Raw genomic sequence first — 23613 nt, 5'->3', positions numbered from 1 at the left:
TTTATTAAATTTCTCATGAAACACATGCTTTTTTTTACATTTGACCTTCTACATAATTCATATTTTTTTATTGTAATTTTTGGGAGGTCTGTGGGGGAAAGTAAAGTTTCTATGTAGCCCCAGTTTATGGCTGTTTTTCCATATTGGTTAAACTAAGGTATTTTCTTACATGTTTATAATTTTCTTTATGTACAGTAATCCCAAACAATAAATATCAACTCTAAATTCAGTAGTTTATTTCCATTTTGTATATGACAGTAAAGTATGTTGAAAATATCCCATATTAGAGATTTATTAAGTACCTAAGATACTTTTTTTTTGGTCTTTATTAATTTATTTACAAAATTCATTACCACAATTCCTTGAGTTTCAAATTTTCTCTCCTCCCCCATGGCAGCATACAATCCAGTATAGTATCTGCAAATACTTTCACATTAGACATTAGTCAGGTTATAAAGAAGTATTATAACAGATGGAATGAACAGTAGGAAGAGGAAACAAAACCAAACAAGAAAATGAAAAAGAGCAGGTAGTTTGCTTCAATCTGGGTTCATTCTCAGTTCTTTCTCTGGATGTAGACATCTCTCTCCATTATGAGTCTTTTAGGGTTGACTTATGACTCTGGATTGCTGAGAAAAGTCCAGTTTATCAAAGTTGGTTGTCACACATACATTGTGTCTGTAATTGTGTACAAATTCCTCCTGGCTCTACTCTTCTCACTCAGCATCAGTTCATATAAGCCTTTTAAGGTAAATATGAAGTCCATCTGCTCCTTGTTTCTTATCGCACAATAGTATTCCATAACATGCATATACCACAACTTGTTCAGCCATTCCCCAATTGATGGGCACCCCCTTAATTTCCAATTCTTTGCTACCACAAAAAGAGCTGCTATAAATATTTTTGTACATATGGCTCTTTTGCCTTGTGGAAAATTGAATTCCACTGCCTTCGATCTTTCAGTGTAGAGGCTGCCAAATCCTGTGCGATCCTCACTGTGGTTCCTCGATATTTGAATTGTTTCTTTCTGGCCACTTGAAGTATTTTCTCTTTTACCTAGTAGTTCTTGAGTTTGGCCACAACATTTCGAGGACTTTTCAATTTGGGATCTCTTTCAGCAGGTGTCCGGTAGATTCTCTCGATTTCTATTTTACCCTTAGGTTCTAGTATCTCAGGGCAGTTTTTCTTATTGAGCTCTTGGAGAATATTGTCCAGGCTCATTTTTTCATCATGATTTTCTGGTAGGCCTATGATTCTCAGATTATCTCTCCTAGATCTGTTTTCCAGGTCAGTTATTTTTCCATTGAGATATTTTACCTCTTTTTCTAATTTTTCATTCTTGTTGTTTTGTTTGACTAATTCTTGGTTCCTCATAGAGTTATTTGTTTCAATTTGGTTGATTCTGGTTTTTAGCAAATCATTTTCCTTGGTTAGTTTTTGGAGCTCCTTTTCCATATCATACACTTTTCTTTTTAAGGAGCTGTTTTCTTCATTATAATGTTTTTCTAATTCTCCAATTTTGATTTTAAAAGAATTATTCATTTTGTCTTCTATCTCTCTCATTTGTTTTTGTTTTTTTAAAGCAGTTGGGGTTAAGTAACTTGCTCAAGGTTACACAGCCAGTTATTTTTGTCTGGGTGCCGAGTATCTGAGGCTGGAACTGATCTCAGGTCTCCCTACTCTGGGGCCGGCCCTCTTACTCACTGCGCCACCTGGCCGCCCCTCATTTGGTTTTCAAAGTTCCTTTTGAGCTCATCTAGGAGAACTTTCTGTGCTTGGGACCCGTTCACTGTTGATATTTCAGCTGTGGGTGTGGAGTCCACATTGTCTCCCTCTGAGTTTGGTTCCTCCCTCTGAGGATAGTAGGACTCAGGAGTCCTTGTAGTCTGCTTTCTACCCATTTTGAGGCAGGGCCCTAGCCATGCCCTTCCTCTTGGGTTCTTAAGCCTTTACTGTGGAGGGTTTTGCCCTGGGGCAATAGTTACTATGTTTTGGGGGGAAGGGGAGGGGAGTTGGAGCAGGCAGGGTTCACTCTGCCGTCCTCGTCTTTGGAGGTCCTGATAGGGGCTTTTTTTTTTTTTTAAATTTCTGGGCTATGGAGTGGTAGTCCCAGGAGTATTTGCTGTCCTGAACAGAGCCCTTGCATTTGGTTCTTACCTTGCCCTTTCCAGTCCCAGCCCTTTGGTGAAAGGCCTGGTAGTGGCCCTTGTGGTTGGTGGGACGACTCGCCCCCCTTGTTGGTCAGGCCTCCTCCCAGCCTGGCGCAGCGCCATCTCTTCCCGATCTGCCCCTGTGCGCAGCGCCGTCTTTTCCCGGTCTGTTCCTGTGCACAGCGCCCACCTAAGATACTTATTAAGGAGAAATTTCTTCTTAGAAACCCTGATCCAAATGTTACATGGAATAGCTTGCCTAGAAGCAGTGAGAGGTCATGTGTAAAGCTGGCCTCAGAGACAGAAGAACTCACACCCCACTTGAGACAGATTCTGGCACTGTGTGCCCTAGAGCAGGTCCCTTAACCTTTCAGGGCCCCAGCCAACTCTCTCAGACTACAGGTTGAGGAAAAGGTTACATTGGTAGAGCGAGTTTCCTCATGTTAGAATTCATGGAAATATCAACAAAATCAGAGGCCCATCCCTGCGTAGTTGTAGAAAGTCTATACTTTACATCCATCCAGACACAAATTTTAAAAAATAATTTGTTTTCACAGAAAAATCGGTCAAGTCTTTGGTATCATGTTTTTTCATATATTCAGAATATTCATTAATTTATAATTTTTATAATAGATATTCATTTATATATTATTAATCTTAATTACTAGTGTCAACTCTCAAAGTGTATGTTCATCTTAAAATGCACAGGATTTTGAAATCAGGACGTGGCTTGGAATCTCAGTTGTGTGACCTTTCCATCGCTTCAGAGCTCAGGTTTTTAGATTCCTCATCTAGAAAATGAAGAGACTGGGAGAGATAGCCTCTGAGGCCCCTGCAATTTCTAGAATCCTAGCCACCATTTCTAAAATGTTCCTAGATCAGAGTATAAACTTTTTCTGGAATGTATTTTAAGACAGCAGGGACAGAGGGCTTGAGAAGACCATAGGAGCAAGTATTATTAGTTTGTTTTAAACCCAGTTGGATGCCATCCATCGCTTCTGCTAACCTCAACTTGGTTCTGCTTGGTCCTTTCTTTTCTCTTTAGGGGAAAGAAGATGAAGAAGACCCTTTGCAGTCATCACATTCAGTTGCTGCTTTATGTAATCGCATCAGAAGGAAACGTTTTAATTTTGACACAGATGATTACCAGCAAAACCCAGATGAACGCTTTGGTGAGCACCCTCCCATCCCTCTCTGTCCTCTGCACAGACCATCACTGCTGCTCGCTGGCCAGATGAAGGGTCCCAGAGGCCTTTTGGCTTGCAACCGACTCCCAGCAGTATCTGAACAGCCTTACTTGTTTACACCATCATTCTATTAATAAGTAAGTGAAACAAAAACAGCAAAGGCCCCGTGACAGATTGTATCAGTTGAATATTAAAAGCTCTTCCCTCCTATAAAGCAGCAGTTCCCTGACTTGCAAATGACCAGTATTTAGAAACAAGTCCCCTTGCCATGCTCAGCTTTTTACTGTCCCTCGTCATCCAGGGCCCATTTTGATGCTTCCGTTAGTGGCAGAAGAAAACTTAGGACATGTATGAACTCTGTGGGTTCAGCAGGGGAGGAAGGGAAGACGCTAACGTAAGAAACAGCTTGGGCAAGTCAGCAGGGGCAGAACCTTTGGCCAGCTTGTTCAGTTCTGTTCCACAAGAGACAGAAACAGCTCACACTTCTAGGCAGCTTTCCTGGTTCTTTTTTACTGGTATTAAGACAAAGCCTGGGACAAGGGCCCTGTCTCCACCCGAGTCGTAGCCTCAGAGGGAGTAGGGAGAGAGGGCTTTTCTTTGTCACAGCCCAGCGTCGTCCCGTCTGGAGCTGGCCAGTTCTGCCAGGACTGCAGACCAACCACAAATGACCCTTGAACTTTGAGACTTGTGTAAACAAGTAGCTGGTGCCCTTTACAAACACAGCAGTCGAGGGGAAGACAATTCCCATGCGCTGGGTAATCTGGAACATCGTTCAAGAGTAAGCCGGCCTCCTATATGGTTCGATGTATTCTTTTGAAAGTTCACCATGGGATGGTTGTTACACTTCTAGAATCACCAGTCACTAGTCGTTTCTGCCAGGGTGTCCTCCTAATTTCTCTGGGGAAGGGGCCAAGCACATGTGGCCTTATTCCCAGCCTGACCCTATTCTCTTCTCCCCATGTGCTCCCTTCTCTACGCTTCTTGCTCCACTCCAAAGGGAGTTTGGGACGAATGGGGAATTTAATTTAATTCATGTTGCCCTTTGAGGCATTGGACAGGCTTTTTTCCCCCTAATTTTGTTTTATTCTGCACTTAACAACAAAGGAAATGAGCAAAGTAGAACAGGAAGAGTCATGAGAGCCAGCAAACCCTATTGCATACAGTTTGCTTTTCAAATATATAATAAATTCAACATGTTATTTTCCATACTGTGGTCTAATTTTTCAGAGCAGGCATGCTTCAGTGGGCGGTGAGGGCCCTTGAGAGCTGGAGTAAGAGTTAAAAGGCACTGAGAGATACAGAAAGGGAGGTGGGATGCTTCCAAAAACCCATTTTGAAATTTTACCTCCAGGCAGCTCTGTATCTAGAAAGCCCTTCCTTCTCACTTCAAGACTGTATGCTTTCCTTCTCTCCCCCTTCTTCAAAGCCCCTCGATCCTACCCCCCCAGAACTGGGACTATTATGTATTACATTGTCAGGTACATGAGCCTTGTAGGCCAGTCTGGGACACCCGTCACAATTGATAGCATTGGAGCTCAGTCTCCATTTTCAAAATAGCCAGACTACAATAGAGCTTCTGAGACTTGTGGCTTGTTTGTGTGGGCCATCACTTTGAAGGGTTTGAAATCTGTCACAATAACTTGAGGCCAAGCCCAATGGAACTGTCAGTCCAGTTTTTCTCAATATTTTCTCAATATTTTTCCCCCAGTTACATGTCAAGAAAATTTTTAGCATTCATTTTACAAGATTTTGGGTTCCAATTTTTTCTCCCTCCCTCCTGTCCCTTCTTCCCAAAATGACAGGCAGTTTGATATAGTTTTACATGTGGTATCACGTAAAAAATATTTCCATGTTAGTCACAATTGTGAAAGAAGAAACAAAAAAAAAAACACCATGAGAAAGAATAAAGTAGGGAAAAAATATGCTTTGATCTGCATTCTCGGTCCGGTTTTTAAGACTGAGTTATATTCTTTTGGATTATCCTTTTCTTGCTTCCAGGAAGGTGTCAGCCTTGAAATTAACTCTCATGTTAATATTTGGTGCAGAACCACACAAACACCCTTTTTTTTCTTTCCCCTTTTTGTAACAGAGAGGCTTCAGGAGTTAAAGGCCAAGAGTCCACTGAAACCTGTTTCTTCAGCAATCCTTCCTGAGGGTCATCTCAATTATATTCCTGGGATTGATCCTGAAACACACTGTAAGTTGCTACATGGAGGAAGGTCCTCTTGTCATGACTTTGAATTTTGCAGTACTCAGTGTAAGTAAGTATCATTAGTGGACTGGTGCTTTGTCAAGACTTTGAATTTGTATCACATCAACTACTGGCCTGAAGGGCAGAAGTCCTAAAATGGCGACAGCAGTATTCTCTGAAATGTCCAGAAACGTGGACTTAAAAATTGGAGGGAAGACTATTTGCCAAATTCTGATTACATTATTCCCCAGCCTCACTGTTCCGCTAGCCAGCCAGTCCCTCAGTCTATCACACGCTTGCAGTTTATCAAAATTATGGTCAGATGTTAGTGAAAGCATTTTGACCACTTGGTGGAAAATAGTCTTAGAGTTGTTTTTCAGACCTGTTACAGTTTTTACTTTCTTTACTTTGTCTTCTCAATCTGTCCATCTGCACTGGGCACTCCACCCCCCATTTGTTTGTTCTGAGCTCTCTGATGGACTGCTGGGACAGCAAAGATAGCCTTCTAAAAGGAAAGCAGCTTCCTGCTGATTGGTCGACATGTGACCCACTGACTATTCCCTGGGGAGAAGTGCTGCTTGTTTGTTGTTGCTGAATGATGGGAGCAGTCTTATGTGGTCATGGAGGAGAAAAATAGGAGCCCAAGAAAGGGACGGCTGATCCCCCTGCCCTGCTGCCTTCTAACAGACTCAGACCTTCCTGGACATGCTTCTTCTTAACTGCCTCTGTGGGCCTGAGAGACACATGAAGGAGAACACTTTGGGGACCTCCCACAACCAGTCTTCCAGGTGGCTTTCATTCAGTGCCTATCTGTGCCAGGCCTAGTGGTCAACATGGTGGTTACAACAACGGACGGGCCACTCCCTGCTCACAACAATCTTATTTGCTGTTGGGAGAGAAATGTAGATATGTACAAACAGAACAAACGTAAGGTAGTTTAAGGGTCAAGACAGGCTTCCTTTCAAAGGCAGCCCCAGGCAGGAAGAGGAGGGAGTGCATCTTGGGCATGGAGCCAGCCCCTTCACAGCCTCTCTGACCAGTCAAGTGGAAATGTTTCTGTGGTGCTTAGGAATTTGATGCCAGGCAGCTGGATGACCCCATGATTAGCCAGAGTTGAACATTGAGGGCATAAGTTTAAAGGAAGTGATAAATGACATTCTTAACTGTCTTCTCTATCATAATATTAGAGTTTTTATTAAGTACCTACTGTATGCCAGTGTATGCAGTGTGATAAAGGCAAACGTTAAATAATCACTTCCTTGAGAAACTTGCATTCTATTGGAGGAAGTGACATGTCCAGATAGAGGACATTTAGAGCAGAGTCCCAGTAACTTGGAAGATCAGGAAGGGTGTCAGGTAGAGGGTGATATTTTAGTTGAGTTTTGAAGGAAAAAAGGGTGACGAGGGAGGACATTCCAGGCAAGGGGGATAGCCTGAGCAAAGGCCCAAATGGGAGATGGCATGTCACGTGTAAGGAATCAGCGGGTGTTTATTAAGTGCTTACTACATGCCAGAAGTTGTATTTGGTGCTAGAGATACAAAGAAAAAGCAGAAACGGGCCCTGCCTCATGGGCCCTCTACTATAATGGGGGGAACAATGTGTGCAGGCAGAGGTACATACCACGTATGTTCAGAGCAGAGCAGGTAGAAGGTAACACTAGAGGAGAAGATATGAAGAGCTTGGGGGTGGAGGAGGTTGCATGATGACAAAAGGTCTCTGTCAGAAGGTGCTGGAATCCAAGCTACATCCTGAAGGAAACCCAGGTTTCTGAGAGGCAGAGGTAAAGAGGGAGAGCCTTCCAGGCCACTGCAGAAGCATGGACATGTAATCTTGAGAGACATGAGGGAGGAATAGCAGGTTGGCCCATTTCTCTGGACTGTAGAATATGCAAAGGAAAGTAACTGACTGGAAATCAGAAGGGCCCATGAGGAGCTTTAAATGCCAGACAGGGCTTAGATGGGACCCAGAGGACTAGGGAGCCACTGGAGTGTACTGAGTAAGGGGTGACATGGTCAGGCCTGTGCATGGTGGCTGAGCAGGGATGGACTGCAGTGGGCAGCTTGGGTCCAGGAGACCAGTCAGGCTTTGCACTAGTCCAAGTGAGAGGCAGTGAGATGAACCAGGGGGGATTCCTGTGACAGGCAAAAATAGCTTTATGGAGATTTCACTTTAGCTGCCCTGTGCATCTTTGCAAACTTTACATCTGGGAATCTCAGAAAATCCTGATTCTGCTAAGTCTAGCATATACAGCAGCCACAATGCCCATCTCCATGCACACCCTCCAGGCATTCTCCACTTCAGTAGCTAACTGCTTGGGCGCAGGTGCCGAGGGCCTATGCTTGTGGCCCCTTGGCAAGCTTTAACAGGAGGGGCAGCCTTCTCTGGTTGTGCCTGTGGCTCAGAAACTATACAGGAGCCCTGTGCCAGGCCCTGGAGGTGCCTCAGCCTCAAGGGCAATACCCTTGTGCCCTGATTTGTGTTTCACATGACCAGTGTGCTAAGGGCCCCCTCAGTCAGGAGCACCAGGAAGGAACTTCCTGGAAGAATTGATGCCTGAGGTGAGGAAGGGAGGATTTCAGCAACTGGCCACAGGAGACATTTAGACAGAGGCAGGCACAGCAGGGACCAGCATGAGAACGGGTACAGCAAACAGTCCAGTCTGTCTAGAACATAAAATGTGCAAAGGGGACCACTGTAAGATAAATATGGGAAGAAAAGCTGGAGAAAGCTGATGGAGGGGTCTTGAATGCCAGGATCAGGAAATTTTACTTTATTCATTAAGCACTGGAGAGCCTCTGAAGGTTTTTGAGTAGAGAAGTAGTGTGAGCAGAGGAGTACATTGGGAAGGTCACTGGAAAGTGGGGGTAAAGACCTGAAGGGACAAGCATTTATTAAGTTCCTACTATGTGCCAGGTACTGTGCTAAGCCCTTCGCAAATAGTATCTCATTTGGTCTTCCCACCAATGCTGGGAGGTAGGTGCTGTTCGACAGGTGAGGAAACTAAGGCAGGCAGGTTAAGGGATGACTTGCCTGGGGCACGTAGCTAATAAATGTCTGAGGCGGGATTTGAGCTTGGGCCTTGAGTCCAAGTCTAGTACTCTGTCAGCTAAGCGAGGTTAGGATGCCATAGCAAAGGGTTATAAGGGCCTAAACTAGCACAGTTGCAGGAGTAATGGAAAGGGGAGGAACGGAATCATTATTTAGGAGTAATTTGACTGACCACTTAGGATGTGGCAAGTTAAGGGTGGGTGAGAATCAGGAATAAAAGTATCTGTAGAAATGAAAAGTTAGGAGGCCGTGTTTGGTGGGGAGACGAGGTTAGTTGTGGGCACGGTAGATTTGGGTGAAGATGGAGATGCAGGCTGGGTGCTCTGTGAAGAGGTATCTTGCTGACTCTGTGTGTGGAGTCAGGAAGAGCTGAGTTTAAATCCTATGTCAGAAACTATCAACAGGGGCGGCTAGGTGGCACAGTGAATAGAGCACTGGCCCAGGAATCAGGAGAACCTGAGTTCAAATGTGGCCTCAGACACTTAACACAAAACTAGCTGTGTGACCTTGAGCAAGTCACTTAACCCCAACTGCCCTGCCTTCCCCCCTCAAAAAAAAAAAAAAAACCCTAGCTATGTGACCCTGGACAGGTCACTTAATCTCTGTTTGCCTCATTTTTCTTACCTGGAAAACAGGGTTTTCCTATAACATCTACCTCCCAGGGTTACTGTGAGAACCAAACAAGATAATAGTTGTAAAGCTCTTAGCACAGTGCCTACCACATAGAAAGTGCTATAGAAAGATTTCCTATCATCAGCTAATATGATTGAGTGTTCACCTAGTCCTGCCCCTTTGTTTTACAAATGAGGAAACAGGCCCAAAGAGGCTGAATGATTTGCAACAGTGTTGTTCAGTTGTCAGTCACGCCTAACTGCGTGACCCCATGGACTTTGCCCATAGGGTTTTCTTGGCAAAAATATTGGAATGGTTTGCCATTTCCTTCTCCAGTGTGTCCCCATTTTACAGATGAGGAATTGAGGCAAACAGGGTTAAGTGACTCGTCCAGGATCACACAGCTAGGAAGTATTTGAGGTTGTATTTGAACTCAGATCCTGACTCCAGACCCAGTGCTCTATCCACTGCATCACCTAGCTGTCCCTATATAATTAGAGGGAATAAAGCTTGGACACAAGTGTTAGACAGGGAATGTGATAAATGCATAGGAGGGGCCCAGGCATAGTACTGTGAGTGATTGGAGGAGAAGGATGCACTGCCCAAAATAGGCCTTCACACTGGCACTTGGTGGCAGACCTACAATTTAAGTACAGGGTCTCCTGATTCCAAATCCACAGTTGTCCCCACTGCATCATGCTGTCTTCTCCCATGGAAGAAGTCACACATCCATTGGATCCACTCAGAAGCAGATTGACCTGTGGTTCTTGAAGGCTCTGAGGGTTCAGACAGCTGACTACACGAGGGAGAGGCTACAAAGGAATGAATTTCAAGGATTCTCTTAACTTGGAGTGCTGCCCCCAACTTCTGTGTCTATTTGTACCCTCCTTCCCACACGGATATTTGGAATTTTTCAAAAGTACAGTCACAAAAGTAGATACATCTTGGCAGCAAAGTGTTGATGGCAGAGAGGGAGCTGGTGTTCAAATTGGAGGTACAGATTCAAGGAATCTGATTTAGTTTTACAAAGGAATGGGTTGGGTGAGTGATGACGAGGGTGGGAGGGAAGGGGGAAGCCCATGTGATTTGGGACTCCTCCTTAGTAATGGTAGGAAGGTCAGCCTGTGGTGAGGCTAGAAGCCATATTGCAGCATATTGAGAAGAGAATGTGCACTTTTCTTTCTACAAATTAAACAGTGGAGAAAAGAAAAATGGTAGCTAGAGCAAGGAACAGGAGATAGGGGTACCTTAAGTACAGTTATAGCCAGAGGAGAAGGGATAAAAAAGCTTTGATTACACATTTACTATATATCTAACTCTGTACAAAGGTCTTGGGACACAGATAACAAGAAAATAAGACTTTGTCCTCGAGGAGCTCCCGTTATATTTAGGGGAAACAATACATAGATTAAGGGTTCAGCTGCACTTTCAAGGGGGTGGGTTACAAGGCCCAGGGACTATGGGTACAGATGGCAGTGCCCAGGGGTCTGAAGTACATCACAGTAGGGCAGAAAGGAAGGCATGGTGGGCCTCTGATTCATTGGTAGGTTTATAATTGATGACTTCCAATCATTCAAGTGGTGTAGGTAGCCATGTTGCTTTTCCTGCCCAGCTGCCCTGGAAGGAGTCCGAGGATGGGGGAAAGATAAGGGAAAAGGGTTCCCCCACTGTCAGTTCTTCCCACCATGCCACCCTGCATAGGGTCAGTGTGTGTTGGCCATGGCAAGAAAAAAGACCACCTCATTCTTTGCTCTTGGGGGTAAAATGGGGAGGCCGAAGAATCCTCCTGCTTATCTGTTGTGCAGAATGTGGACGTTTACAGAAGAACGTAAAACTTCTCCTCAACAGACCTGATCACCAGTTTGTAGAATGGAAAATCAATATCCTTGAATTCTAGACATTGCACATAAGTAAGATTAGAATGCCATTCTCTATCATTGTTCAGGAAAAAGGTGTTTTTTTTTTAAAGTTTGCTTTACCTTATTGATTTTATAACACATCAGTCTGTGAAAATAAAGACACCCATATTGCTTGTATGTGTAAATCAGCCTGATTTTTTATTTTAAACTTTTTTTTGCAAGTTTCTTTGGATCGAAAACGAGAAGAGCTGGAAAAGAAAGAACATAAGCTAATGTCAGAAATAAGGAAACTTCGATACAAGCATGCCCAGCAGGCCCGTCAGAGATATCGCATCCCTCTTTCCCGCCAGCCTCATGATACAGATCTTCTAATTACCTGAAATAGATTGAGATACCTGTTTATTTTGCAATCAAAGAAACTGATTTTAGATCATTTTAAATTCTGTCTAAATTAACCTTTTTGTATATAGAAATATGGTATCAAAGAAAAATAATGTATGCTTCATGTAAACTGACAGTTTATTTGTAAATAGTTTCTTGTGCTTTTTGAAATAAAATCATCTTTTTTTATTTTGAAACCATTTAAGTTGCTGTTTGGTTTAAATTATTTTCTTTTTAAAAATCCCTAACAAAAGAAAATTTAATCTTTATAGCAGGATGACTTTAAGATTTTGGTTCAGGAGCTGGAAGAGACCTCTTAGCCATCAACCCAAGCCCTTTTAGAGAGGAGGAAATGAAGCCCAGTGAGGTTATGGGCTTGCTGAAGGTGCCAGAGGTCACATGAATCTGATAGCTCCTGTCAGAGCCAGGAAAGAAACCCAGGTTCTTAACTCCAGAGCTTGTGTGCTTCCCAGTCCACTGAATACCTCCCCACCTGAATGAGCTAAAACTTGGCTTTATTAATAAGTTCTTTTGTTTCTTTTGCTTTACTTTTTTGTCTAGCCTCACAAGGCCTGGTCTAATAGTGAGTCAGGGAGGTTAAATTCATTTTGAAAGTAAGATGTGCTCCCATGTGAAGGCAGTTAATTTTTATAAGATACCAATTAGCAATATAAACAAAGGAATACCCTCATTGTTATTCTCCTGCATTGACAGAGTGAATTTCTTAATGATCAGACTAATTAACCTAATTGTTGAGAATGTTGTGCTCTTCATGGTTCATTATAGGTTAAAGGCCCAGATTTCTAGAATTGCAGTTTTCCCCCAATAGGCTTTTCAATCTGTTTTGCCCTGGAAAGCCAACCCAAATTTCAGGACTTTCTTGGGGTGGATCTGTATAACGTCTTCCTAAGGGAAAGACGGAACCTTTTTTGGTTGACAGTCTATGAGTTATATAGAGGTTTGCACACCTGGGCATAGCTTCATAAAATCTAAGGGTTAGAATTAATGTCAAGAGAAACTCTCCAAGCAGGACTGGAATCAAACAATTCAGATCTTGAACTCTAGAGATAAGGGATCTATTTCAGTATTAGCGAAAGGGACTTCTTCCCATGTAATACGATTCTTTGGAGGCAGAGCCAAGGTAACAAGAGTAGAAGGACACCTGAGTTCCTGTCCACAACTCCACCAAACATCTATAAAATGCACCAGACCAAATCCTGAGGGAAGAACTTAGAAAAAATCAGGGAGAGTCCTTTGTCCAGCCCGGGAAGCTGGGAAGACAGGTCTACACACACATTGGGGTAGAGTCAGGGCAGGAGCATATGGTGCATGGAGTCCTCTAGCTGCACACCAGCAGAAAAGGAACTCTTCCTGGGATGCCCCCAGATTTACACCAGGGTATTGAGATCGGGGCAGTGCCAATAGGTAGCTTTGTCACCCACTACCTAGTTCCAGATCCTGGGGAGAGAAGGGGACCTGTGCCCAGAAATAGCATTTCTGGGTAGGGAGGCCCTGGGCTATTTACCAAGAAAGGTACATAGTTCAAAAGCTAGTAGCAGCAACAGCAGTGCTGTAGCTCACACCTCAGGCCCAAAGCAAGGCCTAATTTCTAGCTTCTAGCCCGGCATTAAGAGGACTAACCAAGGCAGGAATCCCAGACCAAAAAGGAGCCTATAGTCCTGCCACTTATAACCAACAGAGATTTCCAGATGGCTAATTGGGTCGGAGTCCAGTAGCGGTCTACTCTTGCTCAACCCAAACCCAGTCAGGAACTTGCAGAGGTCAGACGAGGCAGGCAGCAATCACATTTTAGCCTGCATCAGACCACTCTGGGAGCCATGAAAGTGTGCAGGTCTCCAGCCTGTCCCTGAGATCCTGGAATAACACACCACTCAGTACCCTAAGAAGGCAGCAATGGGATCAGCTCCAGCTCTTTTCTCCAGAAATGTGACAAAGCCCAACCATGATACCAAGCCTGAGATCAAGAGGAGGCCAGAAGAATGGATAAACCAAAAAGAACCCCACCATAGTGAGCTATTCTGGTGTCAGGGATGGTGAACACAAACTCAGAAGAGAACGATTCCAAAACATTTGCAAGCAAAACTTCAGAGAAGAACATAGCTTGGATACAAACTCAACTAAAATTCCTAGAAAAGATGAAGGAAGAGTTTTCAAAGGAGTTAGAGATGGTTTTTGTTGTTGTTTTTTTAATAAATGTAATGAGAGCACTTGAGGAACAAATTGGAAAAGAAATGAGAGCTATGGAAAAAAGAATTGGAAAGGGAATTAATAGCCTGGCACAAAGGTGCAAATCCTTATCCAAATCACTCAAAATTAGAAGCCAATGAGTCCTTGAGGCGGCAACAAAACAACAACAACAAAAAACAAACAGCAAAACAAAATCAAAAGACAAAAAAAAAACCGGAAGAAAATGTAAACTATTTGATAGAAAAATAACTGTCCTGAAAACAGATCAAGGAGAGCAAATTTAATAACACTGGACCAACGATTATAATAACCTTAGGTTTGACAAATGTAAAGATTTAAGCTTGTGGGATAAGAATTCACTATTTGGTAAAAATTATTGGGAAAACTGGAAAGCAGTTTGGTAGAAATTGGATATAGACCAATATCTTACACTATTTACCAAGATAAGGTCAAAATGGATACATGACCTAGATGTAAAGGGAGATATCATAAGTAAATTAGAAGAACATGGAACATGTTACTTATCAGATTTATGGACAGAAAAATTTATGAATAAGTGAAAGCATTGTGAGATATAAAATGGATAATTTTGATTACATTAAATTGAAAAGGCTTTCTACAAATAAAACCAATGTAGCCAAGAATAGAAAGAAAGCAGAAAGTTGACAGAAAAATTTATAGACAGTTTCTTGAAATAAACTTCATATCTCAAATATGTAGAGAACTCTTATCAAATTTGTAAGAATATGAGTTATTCCTTAATTGATAAATGGTCAGAGGATATAAATAGGCCATTTTAAAGTTAAATCAATATAAAAAATGCTCTAAATCATTATTGATTAGAGAAATGCAAATTAAAACTTTGAGATATCTCATACCTATCAGATTGGCTAAAATGTTAGAAGGGAAATAACAAATGTTAAAGGGAATGTGAAAAAAATTGGGACACTAATACACTGTTGGTGGAACTGAACTGGGGGCAGCTAGGTGGCACAGTGAATAGAGCACCATCCCTGGAGTCAGGAGGACCTGAGTTCAGATTCAGCCTCACACACTTTAGCTGTGTGACCTTGGACAAGTCATTTACCCCCAATTGCCCTACCCTCCCCGCTCCAAAAAAAAACAACTGTGAACTGATCCAACCATTTTGGAGAGCAATTTGGAACTATGTCCAGAAACTGTGTATATCCTTTGACCCAGCAATACCACTATTAAGGCTGTTTCTCAAGACAATCAGGGAAAAACTATTTATAGCAGCTCTCTTTATGGTGCCAAAGAACTGGAAATTGAGAGGATGCCCATCAATTGGGGAATGACTGAACAAGTTGTGGTATATGATTGTGATGGAGTATTTCTGTCCTGTAAGAAATGATGAGCAGGTTGATTTTAGAAAAACACAGAAAGACTTGCATGAAATAATGAGTGAAATGAGCAGAACCAAGAGGACATTGTATACAGTCACAGCAATATTGTTTAAAGAATAACTGTAAACAACTAAGTTTTTCTGAGTATTATAAATACTCAAATCAATGACAAAGGACCTATGAAGGAAAACACTATCCATTTCCAGAGAAAGAACTAATAAATAGAGGTATGCATAATATGGCTGTGTGTGTGAATGTGTGTGAACTTTTTTTTTTGTTTTTTGCCTTTTTTGGTGGGGCAATTGGGGTTAAGTAACTTGCCTAAGGTTACACGGCTAGTTTTTTTGTGGGTGTTAAAGTGTCTGAAGCCGGAACCGAACTCAGGTCCTCCTGACTCCTGGGCCGGCACTTTACTCACTGTGCCTTCTAGCCCCCCCAAGTGTATGACCTTCTTTAATGGGGGTGGGGAGGGAGATAGTTCAGAACTTAAAATGTAACCAAAAAATTAAATTTTTTAAAAAGAATCATTGCACTATCGGAGTATCATGACCAAAAAAGAGCCTAGGCATTGTTTTTCAAGAAATCTTAAAAGAAAACTGCCCAGATCTCCTAGAAACAAAGAGCAAAGTGTAAATGGGATCTACTGGGCACTTCCTGCAAGAAATCCCAAAATGAAAACTCCCAGGAATATCATAGCCAAAATTCAGAGCTTCCATTTTTTTTTCAAAGAAAAAATACTGCAAGTATCCAGAAAGAAAGAATTCAAGTACCAAGGAGCCACAGTCTGGATCACACATAACTTAGAAGCCACCACTATGAAGGAGCAGAGAACTAGGAATACAATATTCTGAAAGACAAAGGATATGGGCCTATAAAGACTAATTTGCCCAGCAAAACTAAGTATAATGTTACAGGGGGAAAATGAATATTCAATGAAACAGAAGACTTCTAAGCATTCCTGATAAAAAGACCAGATGTGTGAAGAAATTTTGAAGTTCAAACACAGGAGTGAAAAGAAGCAAACAAAGGTAAATATGAATGAACAATGATAAAGGACTAAGTAAGAATAAACTACTTACATTCAAATATGGGGAGATGACATATATGTCCCTATCATCAGGATTCATAGTGGGAATTCATCTGGAAAAGATCTAGGAGTGGTTCTGTTATGTTTTGATCCTAAGTAAAATATGAAGAAAGAAAGAGTGATACACTAAAAGAGAGAGGGAGAAGGCAAAGGAAGTTAAGGGAAAATTATCTTACATAATTAGAGTTCACAAGTAGATATCTGTACAAAAAAGAAGGAGGTGGAACTAAATGACTGACATTTGAAGCTCCCCTCTCCTCCAAACTGGTCAAAAGAAGGAAGAATGCACACACGCACACACACACACACACACACACACACACACAAAGAGTTGGGTACAAAAATTCATTTCACTCAACAGGAGTTTGTGTTGCTAACTGGTATCTTACAAAAATCATCTGACTTCTGTGAGACCCGCTTGAGCCCTTCATCACCCGAAGAAGGCAGAAAATCTGGACTAGCCAATCCAGAGGACAGTTTGAGTCCTTCTGGACTGACATATCAAGCCTTTGTGATGCTCTCTGAGTGAACCCCAAATCCTCTTGCTGTATCAACAACCATATAACCAGATTAAGCTTGCACAGACATCCTGAGTTAGGGACTTCCTTGCCTGTTGGAAACTGTAATCTTGGCTTATAAACGGCCAGGTATCCTGAGTCAGGGACACTTCCTTACCCCATGACTTTATAATCTGTGCAGCCTAACCCCAAATCAAGCTCACTTCTGATTTGCATGCATTCATGCCCACCCACTTTGAGAGAAATAAACAGCCAAACAGCCTAATTCTATTTGTCTTTCTTAGACCGAACAAGGGAGAGCATCTTACTTTCAAAATTCATCATCAGAATAAAGTGAAAGAAATCAATTTCTGTCAAAAGGAAAATAGGAAAGAAAGGGGAGAAAGGAGAGGTTGGAATTAAGAGGGTGGGTAGATTAAGGGAGGGATTAGTCCTAAGCAAACAAACTCTAAACCTGTATAAAAATATGTATAGCTCTTTTTGAGGAGACAGAGGAATAGGAATCTGAAGAAGTGCTCATAAATTGGGGAATGGATGAACAAGTTATGGTATATAAAAGTGATGGAATATTATTGTATGAGGCCTTTATCAGTATAATGACCAATGAGGATTCCAGAAGACTAAAAATCAGCTATGCAACTATGCCCAAAGGGCTTTAAAAAAGTGCATCCCGGGGCGGCCAGGTAGCACAGCGAGTAAGAGCACCGGCTCCAGTGTTGAGAAGACCTGGATCAAATCCGGGCTCAGATATTCAGCACCATACCCAGAAACACCTGGCCGTGTAACCTTGAGCAAGTTACTTAACCCCGATTGCTTTAAAAAAAAAAAGTGCATCCCTTTGACCCAGCAATACCACTTCTAGGGCTGTATCCCAGAGAGATCATACAAGTGGGAAAAGGACACGTATGTACAAAAATATTCATAGCAGCTCTTTTTGTGGTGGCAAAGAATTGGAAATCAAGGGGATGCCCATCCATTGGGGAATGGCTAAACAAGTTATGGTATATGAATGTAAGGGAATACTATTATGCCATAAGAAATGAGGAGCAGACAGACTTCATAATAACCTGGGGAGACTTGTATAAACTGATGTTGAGTGAGAAGAGCAGAACCAGGAGAAATTTGTATACAATTATAGACACAACGTATGTGTGACTACTAACTTTGATAGACTGGGCTCTTCTCAGCAATGCAAGGCTATAAGACAGCTCCAAAAGACTCATGATGGAAAGGGATATCCGCATCCAGAGAAAGAACTACAGAATCTAAATGCAGATTGAAGCAAAGTACTTGCTCTCTCGCTTTTGTGTTGTGTTTTGTTTGGTTCCTTCTTTCCAATTGTTCACTCCATTGGTTATAATTCTTCTTTATAACTTGACTAATGTTTAATGCGAAGGTATTTGTAGAACCTATATCAGATTGCATGCCGCCATGGGGAGGGGAGGGGAGAGAGGAGGGGAAGAGGGAGAAAATTTGGAACTCAAGGGATTGTGGAACTGAATATTGTAAACTAAAAGTTAATAAATACATTTTTAAAAAAGAAAAAATCTATCACACACACACAAAACGAACCATGCTATGGTTCCTGAAAATACAAAAAGAGACAAATATTTTTTGGAGATGGATAATGTGGAAATTAGTTTTGATTGAATATATATATATATATTTGTAATGGGTTTTGTTTTTCTCATGGTCTGAATTGGGGAGAGGAGAAAGGTAAGATTTGAGTAGGAGGGTAAGAAAATAGATCTTGACTGATTAAAATATGTGTATGTGTGTGTATTTTTGAAAAGTGATTCTCTGCAACTGCAGTTTCAGTTCATCTTTTCAGTTCTATCTTTGGAAATGGTCAATACATTCCTTTTACTAACTTACTATACTTGACTACAGTTGTGTTACTCAATAATTAGCCTTTTTTCTCCTTGAACAGGGATTCTTAACCTGTGGTCTTTGATTGGACTGGGGTGGGGGGTAGGGTCTGTGAACTTAGAAAAAATAAACAACCTCTTTATTTTCACAAACCTTTAACTAAAATGTGACATTTCCTTCAATAATGAAACTAGGCAATAAAGTATTATTCTGGGAAGGGGTCCATAGACCATCAGACTGCCAAAGATCTTCTCAACACACAAAATAGTTAAGAATAATGTCCATCCTAGACTAATTCATTTTAATATCCTTAACTTGTTTTTATTCTTCGTTTTCCATCCTTTGGGGATCTCGTTGCTATTCTGTAGACTTTGTCTTGTTTCAGAATCACAGGCTCTGCATTGTAAAGGGATCTTGGGAATCCATTTAAGCCAACCCCACCTGAACAAGCACCTTCCCCTTTACAGTCATACTTGACAAATCATCAGCTTCAAGTCACTTTGCTTGGAGCCCTCCAGTGAGGAGGAAATGACTGTCTCCTAAGACAGCCCTTTGCGGCAGCTCTCCTTGTTAGGAAAGGCTTTTTTCTTCTATTGAGGTAAAATCTCTACAAATTCCACCCATTGTTCCCAGTTCCATCCTCTTGGGCCCAGCAGAATGAATCTAATCCCCTTTCACTTGACAGACCTTCAAATACTTGAAGACAGCTATTTTGTGTATTTTTTTATTTTGATTCTCTTCACTCTGCCAAGGAGAATGGCCTTTGGACTGCAATGGATAGGACAAAAATGACTTATAGGGAATCTGATACCCAAATATGTAAGGAGACAAAGGAGAGGATTAGTTACTCTCACTGCTTTCCATCAGCGTTTCCACTCCAGGGAACATCTTACCTTCCCAGGGATAAGCTGTTCACCTGAAATCTCATCACTATGCTGACTAACTCAGTATTTAATACTGAGCTCCTCTGCTCACCCTCAACTGTCTCTCCCCTCTGGAGGGAGGGCTGGGAGCATTAAACTCCTCCCAAAGGTTTCCATGTCACTAACTCTCTATTCACTCTCAGCACCTTGGCTTGTTCTCCACTCCACTGAATATCATACACACACCCCCCCCCTGCCCCCACCAAACACCCCCTGGTGATTCCAACTTTGAGAATTGTCCTCCTCCCATACATTGTAAGCTCCTTGAAGGCGGGGACTGTCTTTCTTCTTATTTGTGTCACAGCTCTTAGCACAGTGCCTGGCACACGGTGGCCACTCTATAAATATTTATTGAATGGAATTTTGATTAGTTCAGGTCACCAGACCCAGATGAATTACATTGTTGGGAGCTCAAAGAACTGGCAGATATGATTACTCACTGCCATTTGGTGAAGAGAAGGGCAAACATCCTTCCTTGAGTCCTGTTTGTTTTGTTTTGTTTTTGCTGGAGAATTCAGTCTGTCAGTCTTGAATGAAGAGAACAAAAATGAATACAGTCCCAGCTGAGACAGCCTATCTTGGCTGCAGGGAGACAACTTCTTATATCTCAAACTTGTGGCTATAACTCAGTTTCATTGTTTTTTTAACAACTGCCTGACATCCCTGACTTTTTTTTTTGGAAGGGGCAAGGCAGGGCAATTGGGGTCAAGTGACTTGCCCAAGGTCACACAACTATTAAGCATCAAGTGTCTGGGGTCACATTTGAACTCAGGTCCTCCTGACTCCAGGGCCAGTGCTCTATTCATTGAGCCCTGACTTATTTTAAGTGTGATTTCCTCAGACTTATATCTGATGTTTTTACCTGTCCAGTCCAGAGCTAGAAGGGAACCTAGAGGTTTTTCCCCATCTCAGTAATGGGGTTTTCTGAATGTCCTTACTGATCTGTTATTTTTTTTTAATTATGAAAAGTTTCTTTAACAGAGGCAAGATTTTGACACTTAATAATAATCAGCAATTGTGTACTCTGAGCCTCCTGACAACCTTGTGAGGCAGACACAACAGGTATTATTCTTATTTGGTAGAGGAGGAAATAGACTTTGGAGAGATTATGTGCTTTTCCCAAGGTCACACAGATAGCCACTGACTTTTGATCAATCATAGAAACAATTAAAGGGAAAAGTTGAGGTCATCACCATCCTTCCAAGTTACCTGGAACTCAAAGATTACTTATAATCTCTCCTTCACTCTCCTCTTCCTCATTCCCCTCAGATCCAAACAGTTGCTGAGGTTTACTGATTCTACCTCTACAACACAGCCAGGCCCTCATTACCCCTCCCCTAGGTTATTTCAGCATCCTCCTAATTGGTCTCCCCGTTGCCTCTAGGATAAAATAGAAAGGTCTCTGTTTGACCCATATAGCCCTTCATAGTCTGGCTCCAGCCACCCCACCTTTGCAGGCTTATTACATATGACTCTCCCTCATTCTATATCACAGCTAAACTGTGATATAGATATAAGCTGTTCCTTGCACTTGATTCCATCTTCCAGGATGTTGTGGTTGTTCTTTGTCCTTCGTTCTCCCATCCTGATCTATATCTGGCCACTGGACCCAGATGGCTCAGGAGGAGAAAGTGAGGCCGGTGACTTTGCACAGCCTTCCCTCACATAAATCCAATTCTAGGGTGTGTGAGGTGTTCAGGGAGGACTAGTGCCTCTGGTGTGAGGGCTTACTGAGTCCTTTTCAGGGCTGCTCATCCCCTTTGGTGTCCACCTTCACCCTCCTCTCGCCTACGGTTCCAAGAAGCTGTAGCATGCACAGCAGGGACACCCTGGTAAAAACCATCTCAGCAGATGGGCCAAACAAGGTTGAGGGTAGCCAACAGGCCTCAAACCCAATGGTGAGGTAGAGGGGTGTCTGCCTCAAGCATGTGAAGGTTTCCCTTGGTGGAATAGGGGGGAGGAGAACAATTCCTTCCAATGACCATGAAGCAGGTACTGTGGAGTGCTTAGAGCTTGGTAAGACATCAGAAACACCAAGGCCATGCAATGCATCCTGAACCATCACCAGTCATCCTAACTTTTGTCTGACCACCGGGCTTCAATAACTCTGGAAGAGAGAGTGAGACTGACGACTCTGTGCAACTCTGCCTCACTAAAATCTAATTCACACAGCAGTCAAGACATCAGCCCATGATGTCATCGGTCCTCTTCAAAAATGAAAGATGAATCACAACAATTTCATCTTCCATCTCCATCTCCATGCCTTCTTTCCCACCCCCACCCTTTTTCAGTTTCCTTGCCCACACACTGCCTGGCACATAGTAGGTACTTAGTAAATGTTTATTGACTATTGACCACAACTAGAAAGGCTTCCTAACAGAACCATCCAAATATGGAATAGAGTGATAGATACATCATTTATATAGCATCATTTATTATATATATATATATATATATATATCATTATACATCATTTATAAAGCAAAAATGCTTTACAAATATGATCGCATTTGATCCTGACAATAACCTTGGGAGGTAGGTGCTATTATTATCTATGTTTTATAGCTGAGGAAAAGAAGGTGAGAGACATTAAATGACTGGCACTGAGTCACACAGCTATTCAATGTCTAAAGCAGAATTTAAACTCAGGTTCAATCCTCTATCCAGTTGCTATCCACGTAGGATGCCTCATGAAGTAATAACTATCCATATTTGTATAGCATTTTCTGGTGTATAAATCACTTTCCTCATAACCCCTAAAAGGCAAGCAGTGTAAGTATTCTTATTCATGTTATTAAGGCTACTGGGTGGCCCAGAGGATAGAAGTGCTCAATCTAGAGTCAGAAAGTCCTGAGTTCAAATCCAGAAACATAAATACTAGCTATTATTATTGTTATCAATGAATAGGGCTGCTGTCTTCTTATTGTATTGACTATACAGGATGTACAACAGAGAACTTCCTAAAGTGTATGGAAACTGTTAAGTCCTCCAACTTCTGATGATTCATGTGGGCACAGATGATGTTACCAGAAGAAATCTAGAAAACTTTACTAAGGATAATGAAGTCTTCTAATAAAGTCAGTTAACGAAGAAGCTAGACACTCAGTGGCATAGGGGTGATATTTCATTACTATTCCCAGTCAAAGGAAGGAATTTAAAAAAAGAAAGGCAGTTTGGGGAAATACCTAATATGTAGCACAATGGTTGGTCAGTGGTGTCTGACTCTTCATGACCCCATTTGGGGTTTTCTTGGCAAAGATACTGCAGTTGTTTGCCATTTCCTTCTCTGGCTCATTTTACAGATGAGGAAACTGAGGCAAACAGGGCTACGTGACTTGCCCAAGGTCACACAGCTAGTAAGTATCTAAGTCTTCCTGTCTCTAAGTCTGGTGCTGTGTCCACTGCACCACAATACTTGGCACACAGAGAGCATTCAATAATGCTAGTTGACTGATTTACTGACTGGTCAATAAAGTGGGTCATAATGGATTTACTGTACTACAGCTTAAATGTAGGGACAGTGTGATCTTGACCAGGGAGGGATTGAACCTAGAAGAGCTAATTAAAAAAAATGTATCTGCCTGGAGTCTTGCAAATCTAATCAAAAAGTTTTTAAATTGAAAATAAAAGTGGAGAAAACTGATGAGGTATGTATATTTACCACATTAGATGCCATAAAGAATAAAATTAGAATGTAAGAAGAATAGCTGTGGAGACACCCAGAAAATCATAGGAGGCAAAAATCCAAGGTTCCAGTAGTGGAACCTGTGACTTCAGATCTCTCTATCCAAAGGCACCACATAGGGGTAGCAAGCATGGTGAATCAGATATCCTAATGGAGTGAACGGAATTTGTCTTCCTACCAGTAGGTGTCAACTGAGATTAGGTGGGTGGTCTGATACCCAGTATGACTCTAGAAAAGTGTGCATCAGTCAGAAAGGTTAGTATCCAATGCTAGGTCTGCAGCCTACAGAGATCAAATTAAAAGCAAAGGACCCACATGTATGTAAAACATTCATAGCAGCTCTTTTTGTGATGGCAAAAAATTGGAAATTGAGGGGATGCCTATCAATTCAGGAAAGGATAAACAAGTTGTGGTATATGAATGTAATGGAACACTAAACTTATATATAAGAAATGACGAGCAGGCAGATTTCAGAAAAAACTAAGACTTACATGAAATGATGCAAAGTAAAATGAGCAGAACCAAGAGAA

The 23613-nt window shown here is 41.9% G+C and overlaps 1 protein-coding gene across 2 annotated transcripts in view; it reads left to right on the top strand.

Annotated features, from left to right (window-relative positions):
- TBC1D31 (TBC1 domain family member 31) overlaps nt 1–11634 on the top strand; it is a 67634-nt gene extending 56000 nt beyond the window's left edge. Inside the window, exons 20-22 of one of the 2 annotated variants that reach the window (XM_069081065.1) lie at nt 3196–3322; nt 5427–5534; nt 11271–11634. In XM_069081065.1, the coding sequence (XP_068937166.1) occupies nt 3196–3322; nt 5427–5534; nt 11271–11428 (393 nt within the window). In that variant the 3' untranslated portion in view covers nt 11429–11634. Of the gene's footprint in view, nt 1–3195; nt 3323–5426; nt 5599–11270 lie in introns of both variants that reach the window. The other variant, XM_069081064.1, reaches the window with a different exon arrangement.
- Nucleotides 11635–23613: the final 11979 nt, after the last annotated feature.

Source organism: Petaurus breviceps, unplaced genomic scaffold (assembly GCF_028583685.1).
Source record: "Petaurus breviceps papuanus isolate PSGF00001 unplaced genomic scaffold, PetGlider_PUasm1.0 98, whole genome shotgun sequence".
Lineage (NCBI taxonomy): Eukaryota > Metazoa > Chordata > Mammalia > Diprotodontia > Petauridae > Petaurus > Petaurus breviceps.
This window is presented reverse-complemented; position numbering and strand designations above follow the sequence as displayed.